Genomic DNA, 25,610 nt, shown 5'->3' with positions numbered 1-25,610 from the left:
CACGGGATTTGTAAAAACCCGTAATAAACGCAGACAATAGAGATTTCATACACGAGTATGTATGGGCACAGTAAGTGAAATTCCGACCAGGTGTACCGTAAACTTCACCTGATTATTAGACAGACAATGACATACGCGTTTCGTCTGTGAAATAAAATGAGATGGGATGGGCTGTGATGAGGTGAAACAACACTGGATGAAACGGTGTCTCTCCATCTTTACCCCACGTTTCCCCATACCCGTCATTTTTAATGCTAGCATAACTCGCACACGAAGACTCAAAACTCTCTCAAAACTGTATTGTGGCCTTATCGCTCTTATAAGGCTGGGATATTTGCAATATTTTATTGAAAAGAAGCAGGCGCTCTTTTAATATCTTTATTTTCATTTATTTTAGAAAAAAGAAACGTATATATATTTCATTAGTGTGTCTGCGATACTTTAAACGTAAAAAAGCTATACCTACCTAAAATCTAGTGCCTAAGAGCTCATTTGTGTGTGCGTGTGTGTATGTGTATATGGGTGTGTGTGTGTGTGTGCGTGTGTGTGTTGTTAGGAACTAGGTTATTTATATAACAATTAGAATAGAATAGAATAGAATAGAAAAAACTTTATTGCAACACAACAAAAAAAGGAAAATACAAGGAAAACAGTAATAGTACTTAGTGCTAGGGTGCAAAGGCGGCCTTATCACTAAAAGTGATCTTTTAAAGGCAACCTGAGCGTACGAAGCCGATAAAAGAGTGGAAAATGGATGGTGCATAAAGTAAGTTACAAAAAAAAAAAAAAACAAAAAAAAAGAAATGTAATATAAACTTACATGAACATACATACTACATTTACATATTAACTACACAAATACCAACATAAATTTATATATACTATGATAGATATATGTGATATATATTTATGCTATTATAAACTTACATACTACTCAATTACATAGATAAGTAATAATTCTTTAAGCGATGTTTAAACAGGTGAATGGTTTCGGAATGACGTATTTCCCAGGGGAGCGAGTTCCACAGTGTTACAGCTTTAACAGTGAATGACTCGTTATAGCGCTGAGAGCGAGATAAGGGAATCTCAAGCTTGTTGTCATTCGTCGACCGGAGCCTGACAAGATGCTGAGAGAAGGAAAAACGCTCTTTAAGGTAAAGCGGAGAGATAGGACTATATAGAAGAGAATAAAGTAAAGTAAGAATATGGATATTTCGCCTATCATTAACAGTTACCCACTTGAGTTGCTGACGGTAATGAGTAATTTGGTCAAATTTCTTAAGCCCAAAGATAAATCTTAATTAGATATTATTATGAAAATTTTCCTCATAACCTTTAATCTTTTGGCCAAGATTTAATGTAAATCTTGATTCCAAGTCCATGGAATAATAAATGCCAATCCTGCAATGTCATAAAGTCTATCTGTTTATTTATTTGTTTCTCTGTAAAAACCAGTTACTATTGAGACGTGAGTTTGTACGCGGTTTGTTCTTTCTGGTTATGGTGAAAACCGCATCACAATCCTGGAGTTACCGGTAAACAGATAACCTTCGTAGAGAAGTATGGATTTGGAGACAAACATTTTAATTAAAAGCTTGCAAGTAAAGCTCTTCTGTCTCGGCTTATTTAATTATCAGTTTGAAAGCATAGTTTGTACATGAAAACAACAGTTCAGTTTGTTGTTGTTAGCGGAATGCAACGCTGTAACTTAAAGAGATGACTGTATTATTTCTCGACCAAAATGTATTGTTTGTTAATATTAAACTAACTTGTAGTTGCTTAAACTGTACTTATATTAGGCCTGTTTTGTTTCATAGCGGTGCTGAATTGGCTTCATATTGTTTGATTTATAGTGGGGCAATTGTAGAGTTTTTAGTAAAAGTAAAGCTTTTTGTGACAGAGCTAGTCCGGGGAAATACTATGACCATGCTTATTTCTAGCGCCAAGCAGTATTGTAGCAATACTGTGTTCCGGTCAATAAATAAATAGATGTATATAATATAGTACGACAATACACACACCGCCATCTAGTCTTAAAGTAAGCGTAGCTTGTGTTATGGGTACTAAGATAGCTGATGAATATTTATATGTATAATATACATAAATACTTATAATATACATATAAACACCCAGACACTGAACAACATTTATGGTCTTCACACAAACATTTTCCAGTTGTGGGAATCAAACCCACGGCCTTGGACTCAGACAGCAGGGTCGCTGCCCACTGCGCCAATCGGCCGGTCAATGGGTGTGGCTGCCGGTGTAATTTTTTTTTTTTAAATATATAGACAAGTGCTTGACTGCAATCACACCTGATGGTAAGTGATGATGCAGCCTAAGATGAAGCGCGCTTGCCTAGAAGATGCCTATTCAATCTTGATTTGAAGAACCGCGTGTCATTTGATGTAAAGGGTGAATAGGAAAGGGGATGGCAGTTGTACGAGGCGCGACGTTTGTAGACTCCTCAATCCACGAAGATACCACACTAAAAACAAGACTTGACTGGAGACTGCGGGGACGCCCGAACCCCCCTGGGAATCACCATCGGGTCCTCTCTCTGGTCGTCAACCAGCGCGATGGAAGCCATCCCAGGATTTTTCGCTAGTTGGCGGGGCAGCCTTTCATAGGTGACGAACCTACTAGTTGGGCCCCCTACTACCTGCGGTCGGCCAGCGGTGCACCGTGCTTCGGATCCCGCTAGCCTCCAAATCGAGGCGTCCAGTGTAGTTATCCCGTGGATCGGATCCTGTCATTAAACGCAACGCAACTGTACATACCAATCCCCTTTAGATAGAGGTACATGAGGCTTAACATCCATCCCTATTGTCTAGAGATAGTTTAATTTTATCTAAGAAAAGTAAGCACCACTTGGCATCTTTACTAGCTTACAACTTAAATGATACTGTTACAAGTATTGTAACTAAGTCTATTGACACCTCTACATATTGTACTTCAAGTACCACCAATATTTCTAATATTGACCCTAGTACTTGTTCTAGTACTATAATTAATTCAAATAGTTATTTAAACTAGACAGTGAGACAACGGGGAAGCTCTGTAATATGAACACTGTACATCAAAACAAACAGAGCTTCACCGGCAAAGAATTAGAAATGGAACTGTTTGTTGAAAAATTCAATATACACATATTGTGTATAACTGAGCATTGGCTCACTGGAGCACAAATAGCAGTTAACATCAATAACTTCAAAATGTCAAGTGTGTTCTTTAGAAAGACTGCTATTCATGGTGGATCCTTAATTTTTGTACGCAATAATTTAACTTGTAAGGAGCGAAAAGATATAGTTAGTCTTTCTGTGGAGCGCATAATTGAACTGTCTTGTGTGGAGCTGGAGCGTTTTATAATAGTGTGTGTGTACCATCCCCCCTCAGGTGATTTCAACCAATTCGAGGATGTAATGGAAGATGTGCTTAAGTGATTGTGTATGTCTACTAAAAATGTAATAGTATGCGGGGATTTCAATGTTGATATCTTATTACATAATACTACTACGACTAGGTTGTTAAACTTATTTAAATGCTTTAATTTGAATAATGCTTTCGATGAACCTACTAGAATCACAGCAACTTCAGCATCTTGTTTAGATAATTTTTTTTTTAACTGTGATGTCTTAGGTAAATCGATATTAAACAATTTAAGGTCAGATCATTGTGGCCAACAAATTACTGTTGTTGGTACAAATAGAAATAAACATATTGTTAAGTACAGGCCAATAACTCAGAGTAAACTGACGCGATTTAAAGGTGAATTATCAGCCAAAATTCCTGCTCTCTTTTTTGAAATCTGTCATCCCGACAATCTTTATCGTACGCTTTTCAATGAAATAGAAAGTGCATTTTAATAAAAAAATGAGGTTTAGTGATTGGGCTACTATAGGCATTTACAAAAGCAGGGATAAGACTCCAACTTTCCTTGAATATGTAAAAAGTTACCCCAAAACATTTACAAATGTTTGTAGACAAGCTAAGTCGCTATACATTAAAGATCGGATAGTAAAATCTGAAAACAAAATACAAACAACCTGGAAAATTGTTAATAATGAATCGGGGAAAACTAAATCTCGAGACGGAAATTTTGAATTAATTATTAATAATTATATGGTAACTACTGATACAGAAGTTGCAAATACTTTTGAAAACTTTTTTCAGAATGTTCCTATTTTGTTAACAGATTCACTAAATTCCTCACCTACTGCAGCTCAGAATTTATTAAGAGGCAACATTGATGAGTGCAAAGTTTTATTTCATTTTAATTGTTAAAATTAAAGAACACAGGTGATATATGGGGAATGTCGGTAAAGGTAATATCTCAAATTATTGACGTCATTGCTCCTCTTTTAGCCATAATTTTCAATGAATGTGTTGATTTAGGTACTTTCCCGAACCTAATGAAACATAGTAAACTTATTCCTCTATTTAAATCTGGTAATAAAAATGATATAAACAATTACAGACCTATCTCAATCTTACCAGCTCTTAGTAAGATATTTGAAAAAATTATATTAAATCAACTTTTATATCATTTTAATGTAAATAACTTACTACACCCTGAGCAGTGTGGCTTTACTAAAGGTCGTAGCACAACAGACGCAGGCGCTAAACTTATAAAACATGTTTATGATGCCTGGGAATGTTCACAGAACGCCATGGGTGTTTTTTGTGATCTATCTAAAGCTTTCGATTGTGTTGATCATAAAACCTTGCTTCTTAAGCTAAGCCACTATGGTATCCAAAACGTTGCACTAAATTTGGTTGCCTCTTATCTCAGCAATAGAACCCAAAGAGTTTGCATAAATGATGCAAAGTCTCAGGGTTCAAATACCTCAATGGGTGTCCCACAAGGCTCGATTTTGGGTCCTTTTCTATTTTTAGTGTATATAAATGATCTACCGTACCATGTCAGTGGAACATGCGACATTGTATTGTTTGCAGATGATACATCTCTAATTTTTAAGACTGATAGGAGTTATCTTTAACTCTGACGAAGTAAACCGTGTTATGTCGCATGTGCCGATCTGGTTTACAGTTAACAACTTACTTTAAAATGAAAAAAAAACAAAGTGTGTCGAATTTATCTTACCAAATGTAAAGAAAATTTATAAAAATATAATGATAAATGGTGAATCACTAAAAATAGAGACTTCCACAGTTTTTCTGGGTGTGACCTTGGATAATAAGCTACAGTTGGGTGCCCATATAGATTCACTAGCGGGTAAACTAAGCTCGGCTGCCTACGCAGTCAGAAAAATTAGACAGATTACTGACGTTGAAATAGCTAGGCTAGTTTATTTTGCGTACTTTCATAGTGTTATGTCCTATGGAATCTTGTTATGGGGTAAAGCAGCTGATATCGAAACTATATTTATATTGCAGAAAAGAGCTGTACGGTGACTATATAAACTTAAATCACGCGAATCCCTCCGTGAGAAGTTTAAAGAAATAGGCATACTTACTGTAGCTTCACAATATATTTATAACAATATAGTATTTGTAAGACAACATATTAGTCTTTATAAACAAAAAGTGGACATAAACAGTCGACTTACAAGAAATGGTCATAAATTAGTGTCATCTGCATATCGTCTGCGAAAGGTGCAGAAGTCATTTGTGGGACTTTTATAATATGATTCCTAAGGTAATTTTGGACCTACCAATGCATAAGTTTAAAGAATGTGTTAAAACACATTTATTACAGCAAGGTTATTATACAATTGATGAATTTCTTAATGACAAGGTTGCTTGGAAGCATCCGGGTCCGCTTTCATCTCTCACAAGTAGAAAAATAAATTTTGAAATATAAAATGTAAATTGTTAATGTTGGATAGCTTCAGTGAAGCTTACAATCTAAGGTCATGCCCAGAAAAACTGTGGAATCTTCCATTTTTAGTGATTCTCCATTTATTATTATATTTTTATTAACTTTCTTTACATTTGGTAAAATAAATTCCACACACTTAGTTTTTTTTGCATTTAAAAGTAAATTATTGACAGTAAACCAGTGCGACACATGAGACATAGCACGGCTTACATCGTCAGAGCACTTTTGCACTTACCATCAGGTGAACCATCTAGTCCGTTAACTATCACTATAAAAAAAAAGTTGTAAAGAAGCTCTAGTGTCGAAGTATATAGTCGTATGTGGTGGAAAGAAAATTATGTTACCAGAAAATCCTTAAGATGAGAAAGAATTAAATTTCAATTACACTTCATTCCGCACAATACATCTCTCCATTTGAGTTTCTGCTTGTTTATTGGATTTTCTATATCCAGCTCCACCTCTGCAATGATCTTGATGACATTTTGCACATACGTAGCTCGTATTCTAAAGATAGACATACGAGTAGGATACTGTTTAAACGGGCAACCGTTCAGTGTTGTCTGTGTCAAAACTTTAAATCATTACTTACCTATGTAATTAAGTATTGTGTTAGTTTATAATAGCATATATACAACGTGTAACCGAATCGCGATTACCGAAAACTGTTGACGGGTGCATAAATATATTTCATAAGGAATCATCACCCTGTAAAAATTAGAAATCTAAAGAAGCATATTTATCTTTCCATACAAACTAATTCAAAACATTTTAAGTGTTTAATTATAAAAACTCTATTGAAGATAAAAGACCGACACATGCATAGTACCTACGTTACGCGACGCGTACCTAATAAAGTGACTGGAGTAACTTGATTTAAATTTTGCATGTAATGATAGGGCTGAATCTGATTTCTTTTTGTAAACTATGGCAGAGGTTTACTCAACAACTACTAGCGTTTCGGTTTCACAGATAAGTCTCAGAGACAGTAAATAATGCACCTCTAATAATTCGGTTTTTAGATACGCTTAGTTGCTTGACGTCCCGCCTTTGCTAACAGTATGTTAACTAGCCACGTCCGAAACCTTCCACCAGACCAGCCAGAATTTATAAATATCCAAATTGCACTCCAATCATAAGAATACTACGCTCACCATTACGCCATGGAGGTCGTCAAAAACCAAAGTCTAGCAGTGGGCGTTCATCGGGTAAGCGGATGAAGGTAAGGTTCGCAGTCATGTTTATTATGAAACAGCTTTCCTTTATTCTAAATGAGATCCATACACCTTATGCCCCTACTACGTCGCCCCTCTTCATTTAAAGGGCCGCTAATTATTTACCGTCTGTTGGTGACAGGCCGCCGGGCTTTACAACAAAAATGCGAGGGTACCCTCGCATTTACACCTCTGTGGAAACGACAAATGGCCCACAATTCATTTGACAATCAGAACAAAATTCTAAAATTCGAAATTCAAAATTCATTTGTTGCAAGCAGGCCTAATATAAGCACTTTTGAAATATCAAGTCTGTCTGTTTGTAGTGACTGTACCACCGGTTCGGATGGCAGATTCTACCGAGAAGAAGCCAGAAAGAAACTCAGCTGTTGCTCTTTTTCAGCATCAACTGTTTACATTTTTCATTTTTCATTTAAGCATTCATTTTTCTATCTTGTGAGAGATGAAAGCGGAGCCGAATGCTTCTAAGCAACCTTGTCATTAAGAAATTCATCAATTTTATAGTAATAAATGTGTTTAAACCTAATTTTTAAACTTATGCATTGGTAGGTACAGAATAAAACCTTACCCGGGAATCATATTATAAAAGCGTATGCTTCTATATGATTCCTGAGTATACACTCAATCCCACAAATGACTTCTGTACCTTTCGCAGACGATATGCAGATGACACTAATTTACGACCATTTCTTGTAAGTCGACTATTTATATCCACTTTTTATTTATATAGACTAATATGTTGTCTTACGAATACTATGCCCACACCGTTCGCAGGCAATGTTGACCCGACAGACCCTTTGATGTCAATTATTACAGGACGTAGTCTGAGAGCGAGATTTAGATATGTTTAAAGTACCAAAACCAAATATGGAAGTCAAGTCAAGTTATATTTCTAAGTCTAGTAATTCAAAGGGGCAATAGGGCCAGTATTTTAGGTACCATACCCATTAGTGAACAGTTAGACGGCTTATATTTTTTATAAATATCACTGTTTGTTTGTAATCATTTTTATGTGTTTACTAATTGGAAATAACGTACGTGGATGACAATTTTTTCAAGTTATTTTTATATGAAAAGTGAAATATATGTTATTAAAAAGTTTTTTGTGAAGGTAGACAAGTTATCCCATTACTTTAATTTAAGCTGGTGGTAAATTATTATCAGTTTCGGTAACTATCACTGAGTTTAGTAGATTAAGCCCACCAACCCGCATCATAGCAGCGTGGTGGCTCGAAGCTCTTTATTTCTCTCTATTATCACAGAAGACGCGACGTTTATCAACTTCATAGAAACTGTATGATACTCAATTTATCATACAATTAACGAAACGTGACTCAAAGTAAGAAATAAAGGTATTCATTATTCATTACTGACCGCTATTTCACGTTACTTTGCTATTCCTATTATTTTTATTAATCAAAGGAACAAAAAAAATTAATTGTATTTTTATTACAAATGCGAAAGTTTGTCTGTTTGCACCAGTGCACCAACGATAATGAAATTTAGCACACAATATAATATGTTAGATCCTGCTTTACTTTATGTATTAAACATAAAGTAAAGTAGTCTTTCGACGTAACGTAATGCATAAAACCGTATATGAATTAGTGCATCCGCTTGAGAGTTCAACCCCTCTTTTCCAAAGTCAGTTTACCCTTGCCCTTTTTATAAACAAGCAATAACGTACTCGTAATTGCTCTTTTAATAAAAAAAAATGAAAATGATGGCTGAAAAATATAAAGGAAAAAGGTGACGAGACTAAAACTGATGCAAATTTATTCAGCAATGTAATTGAAGTTCATGAATTATGGAATTAGCGATCCAGCGACGCGAGGGTGACAGTTATATGAGCCCGGCCACGGCATTTGGCTTAGCGGGAAGCGGAGCGGCAGGCAACGCGGTATGCAGATCGCGGTGTTCTGCTTTACCTTGAATTTACGAAGGCACTAAGCAACAAAAGTCGTTATAAAGCAATCATCTGGTTAAGTGGGATCTCATTGGCTTAAACTCGGCGGGGAAAATTTATTACTTATTTCTAATTCATTTGTTTTGTTATATAGAATTTATTTATTCTTTAAAATAATTGTTTTATAAATATAACCTAAAAAAAACTTTTTAAAACTAAATAAAATCTAAAACGTCTTCGAAACCACCGCAGCGAGGTACAGTTCCTAAGATGCTGGCAGCATTGCCCCTTTGGATGGCCAAACTAATTCGTTGGCCAAGGTAACTGCCCGCTCTAGGATCACTAGTAGACTCGATAACCCTTTTCGACAGTTCTTTGAAAAGAGCTCGTGCCTCCGGACCCCATGGTCCCAAAGTCTCTACTTCAAAAGGCACAAAAATGAAGCTGCTATCCAGGTTTTCATATTTACGCCTCTTGGCCTGCACTGCACTGGTAGCAGCCGCACCCACCATTGACCGTAGGGGTCAACGCTGTCACCGCAGTGGCATCGATGAGGCTGAATTATAGAGGCGCCAAGCCTAAGACTATTCACCACCGACAGAGTGGTATGGTCTAACATAGTGCCCAGGTTAGCTGAAGGGAGAGCATGTAGCCAGTAGCCGGACTCCTTAGCAGGGAGAGCGTGAAGACGAGCACGGTCTCTTTTAGATGACATTTGGTCTAAAAGTGTGCCAAAAGTTTTTTTGCAAATAATGTCGTCCCACTGTCTCTGTGAAGAAAAAGAATAAGAAATCGGACTAAGATCAGACCAACTATTTCTTACCTCTGCCAAGTATGACACTTCTATGGAACCCAAAGAATTGGATATAATTTTTTGATAAAGAGTGTGTGTACTGTACACAGAGGAAAGAAAAGCTGGCAGCGAAACACACGAAATTTGTTTTGTATAAGTAATATGCATTACAACAGGAATCAGATGTGGTATACTGAAAAGATTACAATCAAAGTGTGAATTTGCTTTCTTTGTAGGAGGCTACACACTTTCACTTCCTAAATTGTCGCTGTCAGACGTATTTTACTGTAAAAAATGTTTGAAGTTATAAGTACTTATTTTGGCGTGTTAGGGAAAAATGATGAGAGTTATTTTGTTACGATGAGCGCGCACTCCGTCACATATAACCGACCCGAAGTTAGCTATAAGATTTGACATTGTACAATTGCAATTGTCAAAGTCTGTTATATAGAATTTATTATAATTAGTGGCAAAGTAAAAGGCAATGGCAATTGAGCAGCATGGTGGGTCAATGCTCCAAAACCGTCACTCCTATCAGAAACGAGACCTGCGGATGAACTACCACGGTTACAGAGGGACAGACAGAAGGACGCACAGTGGTGTCTTAGTAATAGCGTCACGTTTTAGCCTTTGGGTACGGAACTCTAAAAAGGGTCCTCTGTAAAAAATTGCTCTTAAACACATAAATCATTAGATAGCCTTCGTCTTCACACAAGAGAATGTGCTGTGCTTGATCACCCTTATCTTTGTCCAGGTCAACGCACACCCACAACCCGGGCAGTCCGGGTACGTTGAACGGAGTGAACGGCAGCGTACACGGGGAAGCCCGCCAGGCGCAGTCCCGCAAGAACATCATAAGGATGCTGGGTAAGACGATGCATGCACTGATATCGCTATAATCATGCTAATTTCCTTGCAATATATTATTCATGAATTAACTTTGACGTAGGCTAATATTATAATGTAAATACAAGCAAGTGCAGCTGCTGAATCTTCTCAAATTGTACTCAGTTATTAGTAAGACCTACCTAAGTAGGTTTTAGCAGCGATTGCGTTTTATTGACAGCCGATTGGCTCAGTGGCTGTGGGTGGGTTCGATTCCCACAACTGGTAAATGTTTGTGTGATGAGCATCAATGTTTTTCACTGTCTGGGTGTTTATATGTATATTATAGGTATTTATGTATATTATTAATAAAAATATTCATCAGTAATCTTAGTACCCATAACACTAGCTACGTTAACTTTGGTGCTAGATGGCGATGTGTGTATAATTGTCGTTGTATATTTATTTATAATAAAAAAATATAAGGAAATCTTATTTTTATATACAAGTAGTAATAATTGAAGGACCAAGCAGATGGCCTACCTGATGGTAAGTGGAAGACCATCGCCTAACAACGCAACACTTTGCAAGGCATACAATGCACTTACTACGAAGTGACCCCATGTGACCATCAACCTAAAGCGTAGGGGTTAAGCCTCATGTGCCTGTAATTTTGTCTTACTGACAAAGACGGGCCGCTAAGCATATTAGCGTTCCGGTACGATGTCGCGCAGAATCCGATTAGGGGTATGGGTTTAATTAATTCGCCGTAAGGACCCGTTATCCCTTCTTAGGCTGCATCATCACTTACCAGAAGGTGAGATTACAAGGTCTAACTTGTAGTAAAAGAAAAAATATACTGGCAACTAAGTACGTCCTTCAAACACGAACAAAACTATGCTGATTAGCGGCACAAATAAGCTTGGCCGTAGATTCCCGGAATACGTATGTCACAATAACAATGCATGTCCAAACTATCTTTTAAAAATAAATTAAGAGAATATCTTTTGCAAAAACAAAATAATTAAACGAGGGTGGGTCCCTGCGTGTGTTTATTCTTTTATTTTTTCCGTTTGATCGCTATAACAATATATTACATAGATATATATATATTTTTTTATTAATTATAACACATTTTTAAATAATATAATACTTTTAGACGGCCGATTGGCGCAGTTTGCAGCGACCCTGCTTTCTGACTCCGAGGCCGTGGGTTCGATTCCCACTACTGCAAAATGTTTGTGTGATGAGCATGAATGTTGTTCAGTGTCTGGGTGTATGGGTACTAAGATAGCTGTTGAATATTTTTATGTATTATATTGATAAAAATATTCATCAGTCATCTTAGTACCCATAACACAAGCTACGCTTACTTTGGGGCTAGGTGGCGATGTGTGTATTGTCGTAGTATATTTATTTATTTATTTTATTTACTTTTAATGAGAATACTTTAAAGCATATCCATAGTTATTAAGCGATGCTCTGTCAGTGCCTACCGTCTGAACGTCACATCTGGCTTCACGGCAGATCAGCGCTAGGTATTAACAGACACACCTATAATTGTTGTGTAGACTATAACTTGTTTTTTTTTAGTGTGCCCAAATAAAAGATTTTCTTTCTTTCTTTCCTCCAATAAGCTGTACCTAGTACAACTAATACCTAATACAAACCCTGCTTCAATTTATCTGGAACATTATACCTATAGATTGGCGGCATGACGTTGATTCCTTTATATACGGGCATATGAACCCGTTTCATTCCCGCAGCTGCTGTGGTGGTGGCCTTCTTCGTGTGCTGGGCGCCCTTCCACTTCCAGCGGCTGTTCTTCATCTACGGCAGCCACGTGGCGCACTACCACTCCATAAACGAGTACCTGTTCCTGGCCGCCGGCGTCTTCTACTACATCTCCGCCACCGTCAACCCCATCTTGTACAACATCATGAGCCACAGGTGACAGTACTTTACCTAGTAGCTCGTCGTCATCATGATACTTAACAACCCACTAGTGTGCTTAAAAGATTTTTTTATTGTTTATTTATTTATTTATTTCCAATCTTACATTTTTGTCATTACAGGAAAAAGGTTATCCTAATACGACAATGCAGCATGTTATGTAAATTTTAATAATATATATAACTATAATGTATATGATAAAATCCAAATCGCTATCTATATTTGTGAGTTCACTCAGAGTGCAACAAAATAAACCCGTCTTCTCGGCTATCACATTGAGGGTACGGAGTGCGCGCGTCAGTGGCGCCTCCTTCAGTAGCTTGGTGCGCCCGTTCGGCACCGACAGCGGCGATGGCCGGTGCCTCCGCCACATATCCTTACCCTAAGCTCATTGTTGTAGCCAACAAATAAACAAACTCCTCAGCTTCATTATAAATGTTGATTTATAACTCACAAAAATATATTACTGAATATAACTCAAAACTACTACATCGCGATAACGAAGTTCTAAAACTTCTCAAGTACACATAAATAATTCCCCGGTCGTGCGGTGCTGTACTAGAAAAAATACGAATTTAAAAGTAAAATGTTCTTGTAGAATTGCTTTGATGGCGATATTTAATTCGGCCACATATCTTGCGCTTCACTCAAAATTTAAATTTTATGTAAGTAGTTGTAAACCCCCGACTTTTTATATAAAAAGGGTGCATTATTCTAAAAGTCAAGCCTATTATTTGATAAAATCAAATTGAACGCGTTGTGAAAAATAAAATAGCCGCAAAACGATTTAGTGTTCCGTTGCGATGTCGCGTAGAAACCGATCAGGGGGTATGGCTATCATACTCCCTAACTGGTTAGCCCACAACCGTTTTAGACTGCATCATCACTTACCACCAGGTGACATTGCAGTGAAGGGCTAACCTGTAGTGGAAGATAGAAAAACATATTACTACGCACTTATTGGTGCTATTAAAAATGCAAACCTACTAATATCATAAACGCAGAAGTGTGGATGGATGCTTGTTACTCGAAATCTCCGGAACGGCAGAACTGGAACGTGGATGTAATTTAGCACAGAGATAGATTGTAGTCTGAACATTTAGCACACATAAGCAACATTTTTCCGGAAAAATGAAGCCGCCTTTCCGTCGGGTAGATTTGTATTTTGTTTTTCACAGAACAAGAGCTCAAAATATGTTTTTGTATTGTGGTAGTTCAGGGGTCAGGTCGGCATAAACATTAAAATGTCCAGGCGAACGAGTTTTGATGGTTAATATGCAAAACCAATTACAGGATTCCTTGTTATCGGAGTTTGTGGGACACTGTGGGCTTGTGTTGTAAAAAATTTGGCCCCTAACCTGTTTCTTTGTAGGTCCAATAAATTAGCATTTAAGCAGCACAAAGTGTTGTGTTTGTTGTGGGCAGGCTACGTTACTACGCCTATGTCCGCCGTGCTTTGCAGGAGTTTATTGCTTTTAGATACATAGCTCTCGCTCGTGACTTCGTTGGGGGTGACGACGGAGAACCTATACAATATAGTTCTTGTTTAAGTTTGTTTTATTTCTGTTCTTTATATATTTTGTGTTTTAGTAAATCTTTAACGATGGAATCTATTTTTTTAATTAGCTCTTATTAAAATATGTTCTTTTCCTGGTTTGTAGCTCACATTTTTATTATGTAACTTATACTGTTTATTTAACTATGGCGAGTCATTTGATGTTTTCAATCGAGGAGATACTTTTTCTATTTTTCTTTATTTTAAATTCAAATGAAAAGGAAAAATTTTTTGATTTGAGGGAGTCAGTAAACCAATATTTCCCAAATAAACACATCTCTTCTTTATAAAATTGGTGTTTAATAACGAAAATATATATTCAATAAACGAACATATTTTAATAAGAAATTCAACAAATTTTTTTGATCGTTAAAGACTTATTAAAACCCATAATATATAATTTCGTTAAAATATGTATAAAATAGGTATAATAGGTTTTTATATTTTTGAATAGGTACCGAATAGCCTTCAAAGAAACCTTATGCTGCAAGAAGGTCCGCAGAAAGAAGAGTCGCTACCGAGACCACTCGAGCATCAGAGAGACGATGGTCAACCACACTTCGGAGGGCTCCCACCTGGTGAGGGTCAGGTCCCACAGCCACGAGCGCCGGGCTCGCACGGAGCAGCGCATGCGCAGGAACAGCTGCTGCGCCAGCGACAGTAGCGCCTCCTACAGCGACAGGTGGCGGGAGTACAACCGACGGGAGAACAGCGTGTGGCGCAAGAACAACACGGAGGCCAGCCAGTTGATGCTTCGGGACTACAGTCGGAGGTACGACTGCGAGTTGTAGAGAGTCGGCGGAAGGTGTTCTCTCAGACGCTTAAGCCACGGGAGCCTCAGCCAACGCACCAAGTCTTCTACTCATGCGAATAATCCCGGCAGCTATCGTGCGATACTTAGCATAAGTGAAACTATAGTCAACTGCATCCAGAGTGGTTTCATCCAAGTATGGCGACAGTCAAAGAGAACACTACTATAGAATAACGGCCGATTGGCGCAGTGGGCAGCGACCCTGCTTTCTGAGCCAAGGCCGTGGGTTCGATTCCCACTACTGGACAATGTTTGTGTGATGAACATGAATGTTTTTCAGTGTCTGGGTGTTTATCTATATTATAAGTATTTATGTATATTATTCATCAGTCATCTTAGTACCCATTACACACGCTATGCTTACTTTGGGGCTAGATGGCGATGTGTTGTGATGTGTTTTGTCGAAGTATATTTATTTATTATTATTATTTATAATAACTGTAAACTGTACGAAAAGAACAATAGGAATCGGTAATTTGGATGCCTACTTTATAAGTTTTGTACACAACTAATATTTCAATTGAAATCCTAACCTATGCTATATAACTAACATAACTGGCTGATTTCATATACTTAAAAAATACGTTTTATAAAGATGTAATATTTTTGATGTTTTATTATACTTAAGTCTTTTGTACATAAGAAAGCCAAAGAGTTAGAAGTTGTGCAAAATTTTCAATTGATCGACAACCGCAGGAGCAGTCCAGCAGTGTGTTCATCATCGTGTTGGTTTCGCTGGATAGTACTCAGCTTCCAAAAATATACCATAATCACTCCTACATATTATCTTCTTTTCTTCTAAGGCAAAGAATCATGAATCAGAAAGTCTTTACAAGTAAGTGTAATTAATTGTAGACTTAATAAATGTCTAATATAGTTTTTGTATAAGTATCTAATATTATAATATATAACCTAGCTATTTAGTACGTGAATGGATGGCATCTTAATAATTATTAATATAATTAAATATCTTTGTAAGAGAAATTATAAATGGAATTAAAGTTTTTAAATAAATTAATGCATTGTTTTCAATTACTCAAACAAATGATTAAGGAATATGAAGAAACCTGATGAAGCTTAGTTAGAGCTTAGTTAGGTTCATTGTAGAATTTTCTTTTTTTTATTCCACAACAACTTATCACTTGACTGCAATCTCACCTTCGTAAGTCTAAGGTGGTAACGGGCTAAGTAAGTAACCAGTTTCTACGCTACATCGTATCGGAATGCTTATTCGCTTAGCGTCACGTCTTTGGCGGTAGGGTGAAACTAGCTACAGCCGAAGCCTCTCACCAAACCAGGGAAATTTAAAAAATATTTGCCTCTGCGGGGATCGAACCCGGGACCTCTCTTTTAAATCCACAGCGGTCACCGCTGCGCCAGAGATCGTCACAATGCTGTTAAATCATACCTACGTTTAAGAGTGATAGGTCTGTCGGTAGGTCGGTAGGTTGTACTGCTTCTCATGAGCAGTGACGAAACAGTTTTTGTGTTCCCTCCATAGCACCATTAATAATGAGGATATAACACAAAGTTAAGCTGACTGAAACAACTGCACGGAGTTGTTTTCACTTATATGTAACATGATTAATTACTCGCCTGCGGAATGAACGTTTTAACTGTATATATTTTATAATCCCTTTATAAGTACCAGCCACCATCTTAGACTGCATCATCATCATCACTTACCACCAGGTGATATTGCAGTCAAGGGCTAACCTGTAGTGGATTAAGAAAAAAAAAAAAAAAGCACCAAATCTGACAGTATTTGCTTTTGAATATCTTGCTAAAGTTTCAAACACTTATTTCAATGTAATACAGATAAACAATGAACCGAGGGAGATCGTCAAGGGAGGTCGTCTGTTGTTAACACTTATAGCATTACGGGAAGGTGATATTTGGTTTGGGAAGTCACACATAATATTTATACTTAACTTAAATTTAAGTTATAAGTGATTTTTGTCTGTTATTGACTTCAATTAACTTTAAAAATAACCATACAAATGCAAATGTAATGTACTTAAGAGACTTAAGTAGGTACATTTGTATTTATTGGGTTCCGAGATAAAAGAAATTCCTTATAGAAACACACCGTTTCTATAAATTTGTTAGTCTATCCGTCCGTCCATCCGTCAGTGTGTAGTCCGTTTTCCCATATTTTTCATTTCCTTCCAAAGAACCAGAACCCTCAGTGCAAGAATCTTACTCGCACTTGGCCGGCTTTTTATGAAGGTGTTTATCACCAAAATAAACGATTTACGATTTTTACTTTACAATAACATGGTACGACGCCCGATGATATGCGAGCCCACGTTTCGCCACCCGAACGAAAAAGATATCGTGCAAATCTTCGTGAAACATCGAGAAAATGTCTTTGCATAAAAGAAGTACAAATGGACTTATGCCTACTCTTTCCAATACGTGTTAAGGTGTCCATACACGAGGCAATCTTTCGCAAGCGTTCGATTGCACGTATCATTTTCACCATTGTCAACCCATTACCCGCCACTACAGGGCGCAGTTCCCTCTAAGAATGAGAGGGGTTGGTCGCAGTGCGTCACCGTGGCCTAAACTTCACACGTCCTTCCACGATTCCTTCACCGCTCGCTTTAAGCAAGTGATATTTAATTGCAAATAAACAGACATAGCTAAGAATGGCTAAAGGTACATGAGCGGTTCGGACTCCGCCCCTGATGTGAAACCGAAGCCCTAACCACTATCACAGCTTTCCCGTCACTCTTGCAATCTGGCGCGGTTGCACATGCAAGTCGGGACACTCGCGTGCGTCTTGCAGGCGAGTTTTACTGTACCGCTAACACAACAAATGTCTGGTGCATGTTATTTGAACAAGTTACTGGTGCAAGCGGCATGCATAAATGACTGGGGCATTCTACTTACAACAGCTTTATGTGATGCCATGCCTCGATGCAAACGTTTGTTTTGACGCAATGGTCAAAACAACGATCGCTGCGATCTGCCTGCAAATATTCCTGCAACCGATTGCCTGTGAATGGGCACCTTTAGAAAACCCGCTGCTTAACGGGATTCTAGTTTCCTACAAAAGAATATCCTTTCTTTTAAATCATTTATACGACTGCCTCGTTTGTCTAGGGTTCGCATGTTTAACTACGGATCGCGAAGACCTGGGTATCAAGTCTGGGTATATTATGTTTTTATCTGTTATAGAATTTTTAGTACGAGCGGGGAGTTAGAAAATGGCCGGTGTCAACCCCCGTGCCTCGGAAAGCACGTTAAGCCGATCACGGCTATTGTATACCTTGTAATTATAGTCTTTAAAGTTACCCGCGTTAAAGCAGCGTGTTGGGTCTATGCTTTAAAACCGTCTCTCCTACTCGTATGAGAAAGATGGTCTGTGCCCGGCAGTGTGACTTTAATAGGCTGCGGATGATGATGAAACATTTATATGTTAAAGCGGACCCTCTGAAAACGTTTTTGCAGAACCATTTCAGTTTACACGGTCCACATTTTTTGCGCCAGCCGTGCATTCTAATCCGAGGAGCGTGCAAAAATTACAGTTACATTTAATCCTTGAACGAGCAATAGCCTGAAAAGCTAGTGGCACCATTATTCATTGTTTATTCGGACATTCCCGTGGTCAACTGATTTTGCAACTTTATTGCCGGTTTCTATTTAAATATTAGTTATCAGCCAATCATAGAATAAAACTCGTTAGTGAAAACGTAGAAATAATAAGATGATTTTTCAGAATCTATAAACGACTTCTCAACCATCGATTTCTCTTGCTCTTTTTACTAATGATTTAAAGCCAAAAATCCGCTACACATTCATGTCCGTCAAGTCAGAATCAGTAGACGGGAAAAGAGGAACAATTATATATATTTTTTCCTTAATTATATGCATCCGTAAAGCGGTGATAGCCCAGTAGTTAAGACTTTAGACTTCACTTTCGGGGGGCCAAGTTCAAATCGAAGCAAGCTCTAACCCGTTCTAAGTTACGTGCGATATACGTAATTAAAATATCCATAGCTCCAACAGTGAAGGAAAAACATCGAGACATCTCCACAATAACTCAAAGGCGTGTGATGTCCACCAATCCCCACTGGACTAGCGTGGTGGACAACGGCCTAAATCCTTTTCATTGTGGGACGAGATCCATCCCCTGTAGTGATCCATGGTGACAATGGGCAAACCCTCCCGTTGGGAGAGGCCCTTAGTCCAGTCGTTGACTATTAAGGGCTAGTAATGATTGTCAGATGTATTGATTTACAAATAGATACCAGACATACATATGTACACGGTGTAAGTTAGGCTATCTAAAGCTTCGATCTCAATATGATAAAAAAAGTGGTAATCCTATCTCAAGGTTGTTGAACTCAGATTGAACTCTACAACAGACGTATACGTTGCAATAACATGAGAACTAGACTATATCCTTTTTAATTGTTTTAGATTATTTCTCTATAAAGCATTATCTATTCCCATTTAGTGGATTAAAGTTTTTTATGGATATAGCTTGCATTCTAGAGAGCGAATATATGTGGATGAATTTGTAAAATATATTCCTATAAATCATTATAGTAGTTAGTGAATGTGGCAGCCCAAGCAGTTATGTAGCGTTCATACATTTAAAATGTTACCATCAATGTTAGGTTAGGCTACATTCTTTAACTTTAGGAGAGTTCCAAACGCGCCCTGTGCTAAGAAGAGGCCAAATAAAACTTAGCCGTGGTTTTTTTTATTATCACCATCTCACAGTCAAATTAATATTTCGCTATGAAGTTAGAGCAATTCATACCCAAGCTTTTTTATCAATTATATAATCCTTAATATTTAACGTCGATTGATGCAGCACGAAAATATTAAACTTATAATAAAACTTTAACTGGAAGATTTCTGTACATTTCATATATTTTTAAAATTTTGACCGGGGGATATAATACTAAGTCCAGAACCGATTTTTATTTAATTTCTGTCTGTCTGTTAGTCTGCCTGTCTGTCTGTCTGTCCGTGAAAACTACTGAACGGATTTAAATACAATTTGGACATTTGGATCGCAGTTGCACAGAGGACGCAACTGTCCGTTCTCCGTTTTAGTATGAGTCCAATAAAAATCCCAATTTTATAAATCGTTTTTTGGTAGTCCTACCGCAAGGTTATTAAACCCTCTACAGATGTACCCGTAGCAAAACTATAAAATAGCGAGTCGCTTTTCTGAGAATAACGAGAAATGGAACTAAATGATCGCACCAGATTGGGGCCGTTTACCAAATGGGCCTCATTTCGGCTCGACGCGACATATAATATTACTATCTGAAATACCAATGAAATGGTTTGTCCATTACACCCGAATACACTATATATTTATAGCCAGGATATACAGGGTTTTTGAGAAGAGATCCTTATAGCAGCTGGCCGACACGTTACACTTTTTTTTCTTTAATTCCAATACAAGTTAGCCTTGGACTGCAATCTCACCTGATTATAAGTGATCACGCAGTCTAAGATCTCGTTACTATCTTAGACTGCACATCTCTTATAACTTGCATCTTAGACTCATTCATACCTACCATTATTCATATTGGTTTCTACGCGACATCGTAAGACATCGGCACGTCTTTTTGGTAAGGTGGTAACTAGCCACGCCCGAAGACGTCCACCAGACCAGGTAAGAAAAAATGAAATTATAAACTCCCATATAGCCCCTATAGAGAATCGAACCTGGGACCTCCAACTTAAAATCGCAGCGCGCACCGCTGCGCCAAGAAGGTCGTCAAAAATAAATATCTATTTATCTCCATTAAACGGATATCTCCGTTTATCCGACTCAAATCATTTCAAAACACGTGCAATGTAAGTATGTTTAAACCAGTTGCACACGAGCGTTCGTAAGAGCATTTTAACGAATTCTCTAAGGCAAACTACTCGTTGACCGTGAAATTAAATGTAAAACTACCTCGTAACGTGAAAAGGGCCTTTGAAGTTTAATACCTGTAGGTATAAGAATAACTCAGTATCGAATAATGAAAGACTTAGCCTACACGACAAACTAGCTTTTGCTCGTTTCTTAATCCACGTTTATCAGTTTATTACCAATCACAGGAAACACCTGGAATAAAAAATTACCCTATGCTACTCTCAATCATCAAGTCGATCGGTTATCAAAATTAAGCTTAATTTGCTATACTCCGCGAAAAGCAGGAGAATCTGTGTGGTGTAATTTATAATTTCTTCAATCCTTATACTCCACACCAAACAGATCTTCGGCAATATACCCTCTACGCACGTTTAAATAAATAAATAAATAAATAAATATACTACGACAATACACACATCGCCACCTAGCCCCAAAGTAAGCGTAGCTTGTGTTATGGGTACTAAGATGACTGATGAATATTTTTATGAATTATATATACATAAATACTTAGAAAATACATATAAACACCCAGACACTGAAAAACACTTAATGCTCATCACACAAACATTTTCCAGTTGTGGGAATCGAACCCACGGCCTTGGACTCAGAAAGCAGGGTCGCTGTCCACTGCGCCAATCGGCCGTCCTTTCGCTCCGAAACCGGAGCATCCTCAGGAGATGTTGACTTTACAATTTAAACAATTATTCAGCAGAGTATAGCAAATTAAGCTTAATTTTGATAGCATATATCATGGACTTCCGCAAAGTAACGCCTGCTTCTATCCAATATCCAATAAGTCGATAGGTTGCTTAGCAAGGGCGTGAAGGAAGGACAAACAAACATAAACTCTCTTTTATTTATAACTTGCTGTCCCGGCAAACTTGGTATCGCGGATCATTATTTTTTTTATGAATATTATATTTTAATACATATCCTATTCCGGTCTAAGAGGAATCCAAAAAATCAATATCATAAAAAATTATCCAGCCGTTCTTGAGTTATAAATGGTGTAACTAACGGGCGCACCAAGCAACTGAAGGAGGCGCCACTGACGCGCGCACTCCGTACCCTCAATGTGATAGCCGAGAAGACGGATTTATTTTGTTGCACTCTGAGTGAACTCATAAATATAGCGATTTGGATTTTATCACATACACTATAATTATATATATTATTAAAATTTACATAACATGCTGCATTGTCGTATTAGGATAACTTTTTCCTGTAATGACAAAAATGTAAGATGGGAATAAATAAATAAAACTTTCTTTTATATATATATAGATATTAGCAAGGATTGATCCAGTTTGTTCACTCCTTTTTATTCGGTAGGTACTTCATTAAGAGAATATAGCTATATACTTGCTGTAGTATTAACTAGTAGTAGATAGTATTAGCTTATATATCGCACCAGATTATAGACGCCTGTAAAGATTTTAGTGATTTTAATAAATAATGAAGAGTTAGTGTATTACAAATCCTAATTAACAAGTAGGTGTAGTCGGTGGCCACGTATTTCATTACGTTGTAACGACGTTGGTTTCAATTTCTCCTCTTTGGTTAAAAATTCCAACTTCAAATTTATATAGCTATTTCCATGCTTTTGCGTGTTTAAATCCCCAAATTTACCTATTTTTTTCTTTTTTGATTTTTTTTAAATATCGCGGTATTTACGAGTACGATTTTCAACGTGGCACCAGTTTTTCAAAAACGGCTGCCAGGATTAATTATGTGCATGGCGGCGGTATAGCGAAAGAAAACACAGTGCGTTTTTGGTTCCATCGTTTTCGTTCTGAAAATGTTGACCTGCAGAACAAGCCCCGTGTACGGCTGGAGACCAAAGTTGATAATGAAGAATTGAAGGCTATTGTGGAAGCAGATTCATTGCAAATCACGTCTGATCTAGCTGCAGGCTGCGATGTTAGTGATTAAACTGTTTTAATACTCTTGAAGCAAAGCGGGAAGGTGGAAAAACTCAAAAGGTGGGTACCTCATGAATTGAGTGCAGCAAACTGACAAACGCGCGTCGACTGCTGTGTTCAATTACTCAGCCAGCACAATAATTAAGGGATTTTAAATCGAATCATTACCTGTCATGAAAAGTGGATTCTGTTCGATAGCGAGAAACGCTGATCGCACTTGTTGAACCAAACACGGCTAACATGAGCAGGAGACAGTTATATCCCCGGGGAAAGGATAAAAATGTATCTTCTCCCACAGCTTTATTAATCCTCAGAGCACTGGTGCGCAAGTGGAAATAAAACCCAAATTCAAATAAATTCAAATTCAAATATTCTTTATTTATATAGATAGGCTATAGTTACAGGCACTTATGAAGCGTTCATACAAATATACATGTTTATTGTTTACATAATTGTGTAATGTTGATATCTTCGTTGGCCAACTTAAATCTAAAGCTACGAGGGTTTCAAACGCGCCCTGGTCTAAGAAGAGCCAATAACATACTTGGACGGGTATTTTTCTTTTGTTATCAACATCTCACAGTCAATTAATACTAAGCTATGAACTTAGAGCAAATATTATATCTGTAATAATAAACGGGAATAAACTTCTCCTATTCCGTGTTCCCGTGCTTTAGCAGGTGGACACGTTACTTATATCCCCTGCGGGGGATATAAGTAAGTAGCCAAACCCTACCGCAAGATTGACTCAAAAAAAATTATCTGTGAGCGTTTGGTGGACTATTGCTGGTGTCATTTACTACAGCTTGCTCAAATTCGGCCAGACGGTTACGGCGGTATCTATTATCAGCAACTGCAAACCATAATGGAAAAACTAGCTGCCAAACAACCGAGACATGTCAATCGCTCTAGGCCACTGCTACTTCGGGACAACGCTAGAATCACTTGGAATATCTAACATCCACCGTACCCCCCGGACCTCGCTCCAATAGGTTAAAGTTGGATAATTTCTAGCAGGGGAAAAAAATCAATACCAATGGGGCAGTCAAAGCGCCTTCAAAGATTTTATTGATTTCCGTCCGAACGGTTTTTGTAGTAATGGGATCAATGAACTAACTATGAAATGGTAAAAGTGCATCGATAGAAATGGTACATACGTACGTATCAAGGTACGAGTGATTAAATAAATATAAGATATTTAAAAAAACTTTTTTTCAATATCTTACATTTATTTCTCTTTAAAGACTTTTTTTTTCTTCCTTACAAAACGCTATTTTCATATGTAAGGATCTAATACTACATATAACTTAATAAATACTAATAATTTGTATATATGAAAACAATACACATATAACAGATAGTCAAGTCAAGTCAAATATTTATTTATTCAAATAGGCACATAGATGGAACTTTTGACGCGTACATTACATGTAAAATATGACATAGAAGTGAGTTGATGGCGATAACTAAATTCCTCAACTTAAAACTAAAACTACGAGGTTTCCAACGCACCCTGGTCTAAGAAGAAGCGCACAACAAACTTAACCATTTTTACATATACTAACTGTATACGCTGTGTTGTGATTTATCTTATTTTTCTGTACTTTTGTTTGATAAGTGTTTTAATTCATTCATAAAATAGGTACTTCAATAAAAATAAAATATTAGGACAAGGAGGATATATATAGGATAGTTCTGTTTCAGTCTGAACTGAAAAAGGGTTTATGGTATCAAGCAATGAATCCAAAGATTTCAAACGTTTACTTAATTCAACAAAATTGAACATATATATATTATAAAAACATACATTGTATTTTTATTTATACACATATAAATGTGCCGTCCCCATAAACAGCTAGTTTATATTTACATTGATATCATCTTTGGGAAGAGCTTGTATGTATAAATACACTTCGGTACCTACTTATCATCATTTCACGCAAAAGTGATTCCTAATACAACTACTTAACATTTATATTGCTTTCACAAAAAGATGTTTGCTGAAACGAGAAAGGCATTACTTTATGAGATTCAAAATTGAAAATCGTATTTTATATTTTTCCATTTTCCGCGAATGATAAACATCTTTTTTATCCATGATGTTATTAAAATTTCTACGCATTAGACTCGAGTTTAAGGAGAACCTACGATAGGAGCTTTTTTAACCCTCGATGCACAAAGAGGGGTGTTATAAGGTTAGTGTGCAGGTCACATAATATGAGTGTGTTAATGCATTAAATGCTTTATAATTTTATATTTCTCTGTCTCTGACATCGTAGCTCCCAAAGAAAGCTAACGTGATCAAGTTGGTTCCTCATTTGTACTTGACAACGGGGTCTTACCAACATACATAGGTCTTATTGATTTGAAATTTGATGTACTTTGATTTCGGTGGTATTTCTTACTAACTTGTATGAAGTTATAGCGAGGCTCTACAATCCTCTTTCCTTATCAGACTGGAAACCTGTGCCCAAAAGTGGGCATAAGTTGCGATTCAACATTAGCGTTAGATAATTTAATCACTAAAAGTTAACAGCAATAATTTCTACAGAAGCCGTTTCTACACAACGAATTAAATGACTATTCAAATGAAATAATAATATTAGCTCCTTAATTGAATGCTTGTTCATAGAACTTCATTGTACTAAATTATATTAAACATTTTCCTTATAAACATTTTTGTATAGTGCTATTTTGGAAGTATCTGCGAGAGAGAGAGAGAATCTGTTTTATTAGATTACAATTTAAGGCTCGAAAGCGATCTCTCCTAATAGTAAGTACAATGAAGTCTCTTCAATTATTTATTATATTGTCATGGGTACGTACCAATTATTTTTTTTCTTTTGATGTGACTACACTAGTCAATTTAAAACTAAAG

The 25,610-nt window shown here is 37.0% G+C and overlaps 1 protein-coding gene across 1 annotated transcript in view; it reads left to right on the top strand.

The window, feature by feature from the left end:
* Positions 1-22,742, top strand: part of LOC120625067 (neuropeptides capa receptor-like) — a 64,286-nt gene extending 41,544 nt beyond the window's left edge. The window contains exons 5-8 of the mRNA XM_039891979.1: positions 10,528-10,640; positions 12,365-12,548; positions 14,561-14,878; positions 22,511-22,742. Coding sequence (XP_039747913.1) covers positions 10,528-10,640; positions 12,365-12,548; positions 14,561-14,878; positions 22,511-22,742 — 847 coding nt within the window. The remainder of the gene's footprint in view (positions 1-10,527; positions 10,641-12,364; positions 12,549-14,560; positions 14,879-22,510) is intronic.
* Positions 22,743-25,610: the final 2,868 nt, after the last annotated feature.

Source organism: Pararge aegeria, chromosome 7, assembly GCF_905163445.1.
Source record: "Pararge aegeria chromosome 7, ilParAegt1.1, whole genome shotgun sequence".
Taxonomy (NCBI): Eukaryota; Metazoa; Arthropoda; class Insecta; order Lepidoptera; family Nymphalidae; genus Pararge; species Pararge aegeria.
This window is presented reverse-complemented; position numbering and strand designations above follow the sequence as displayed.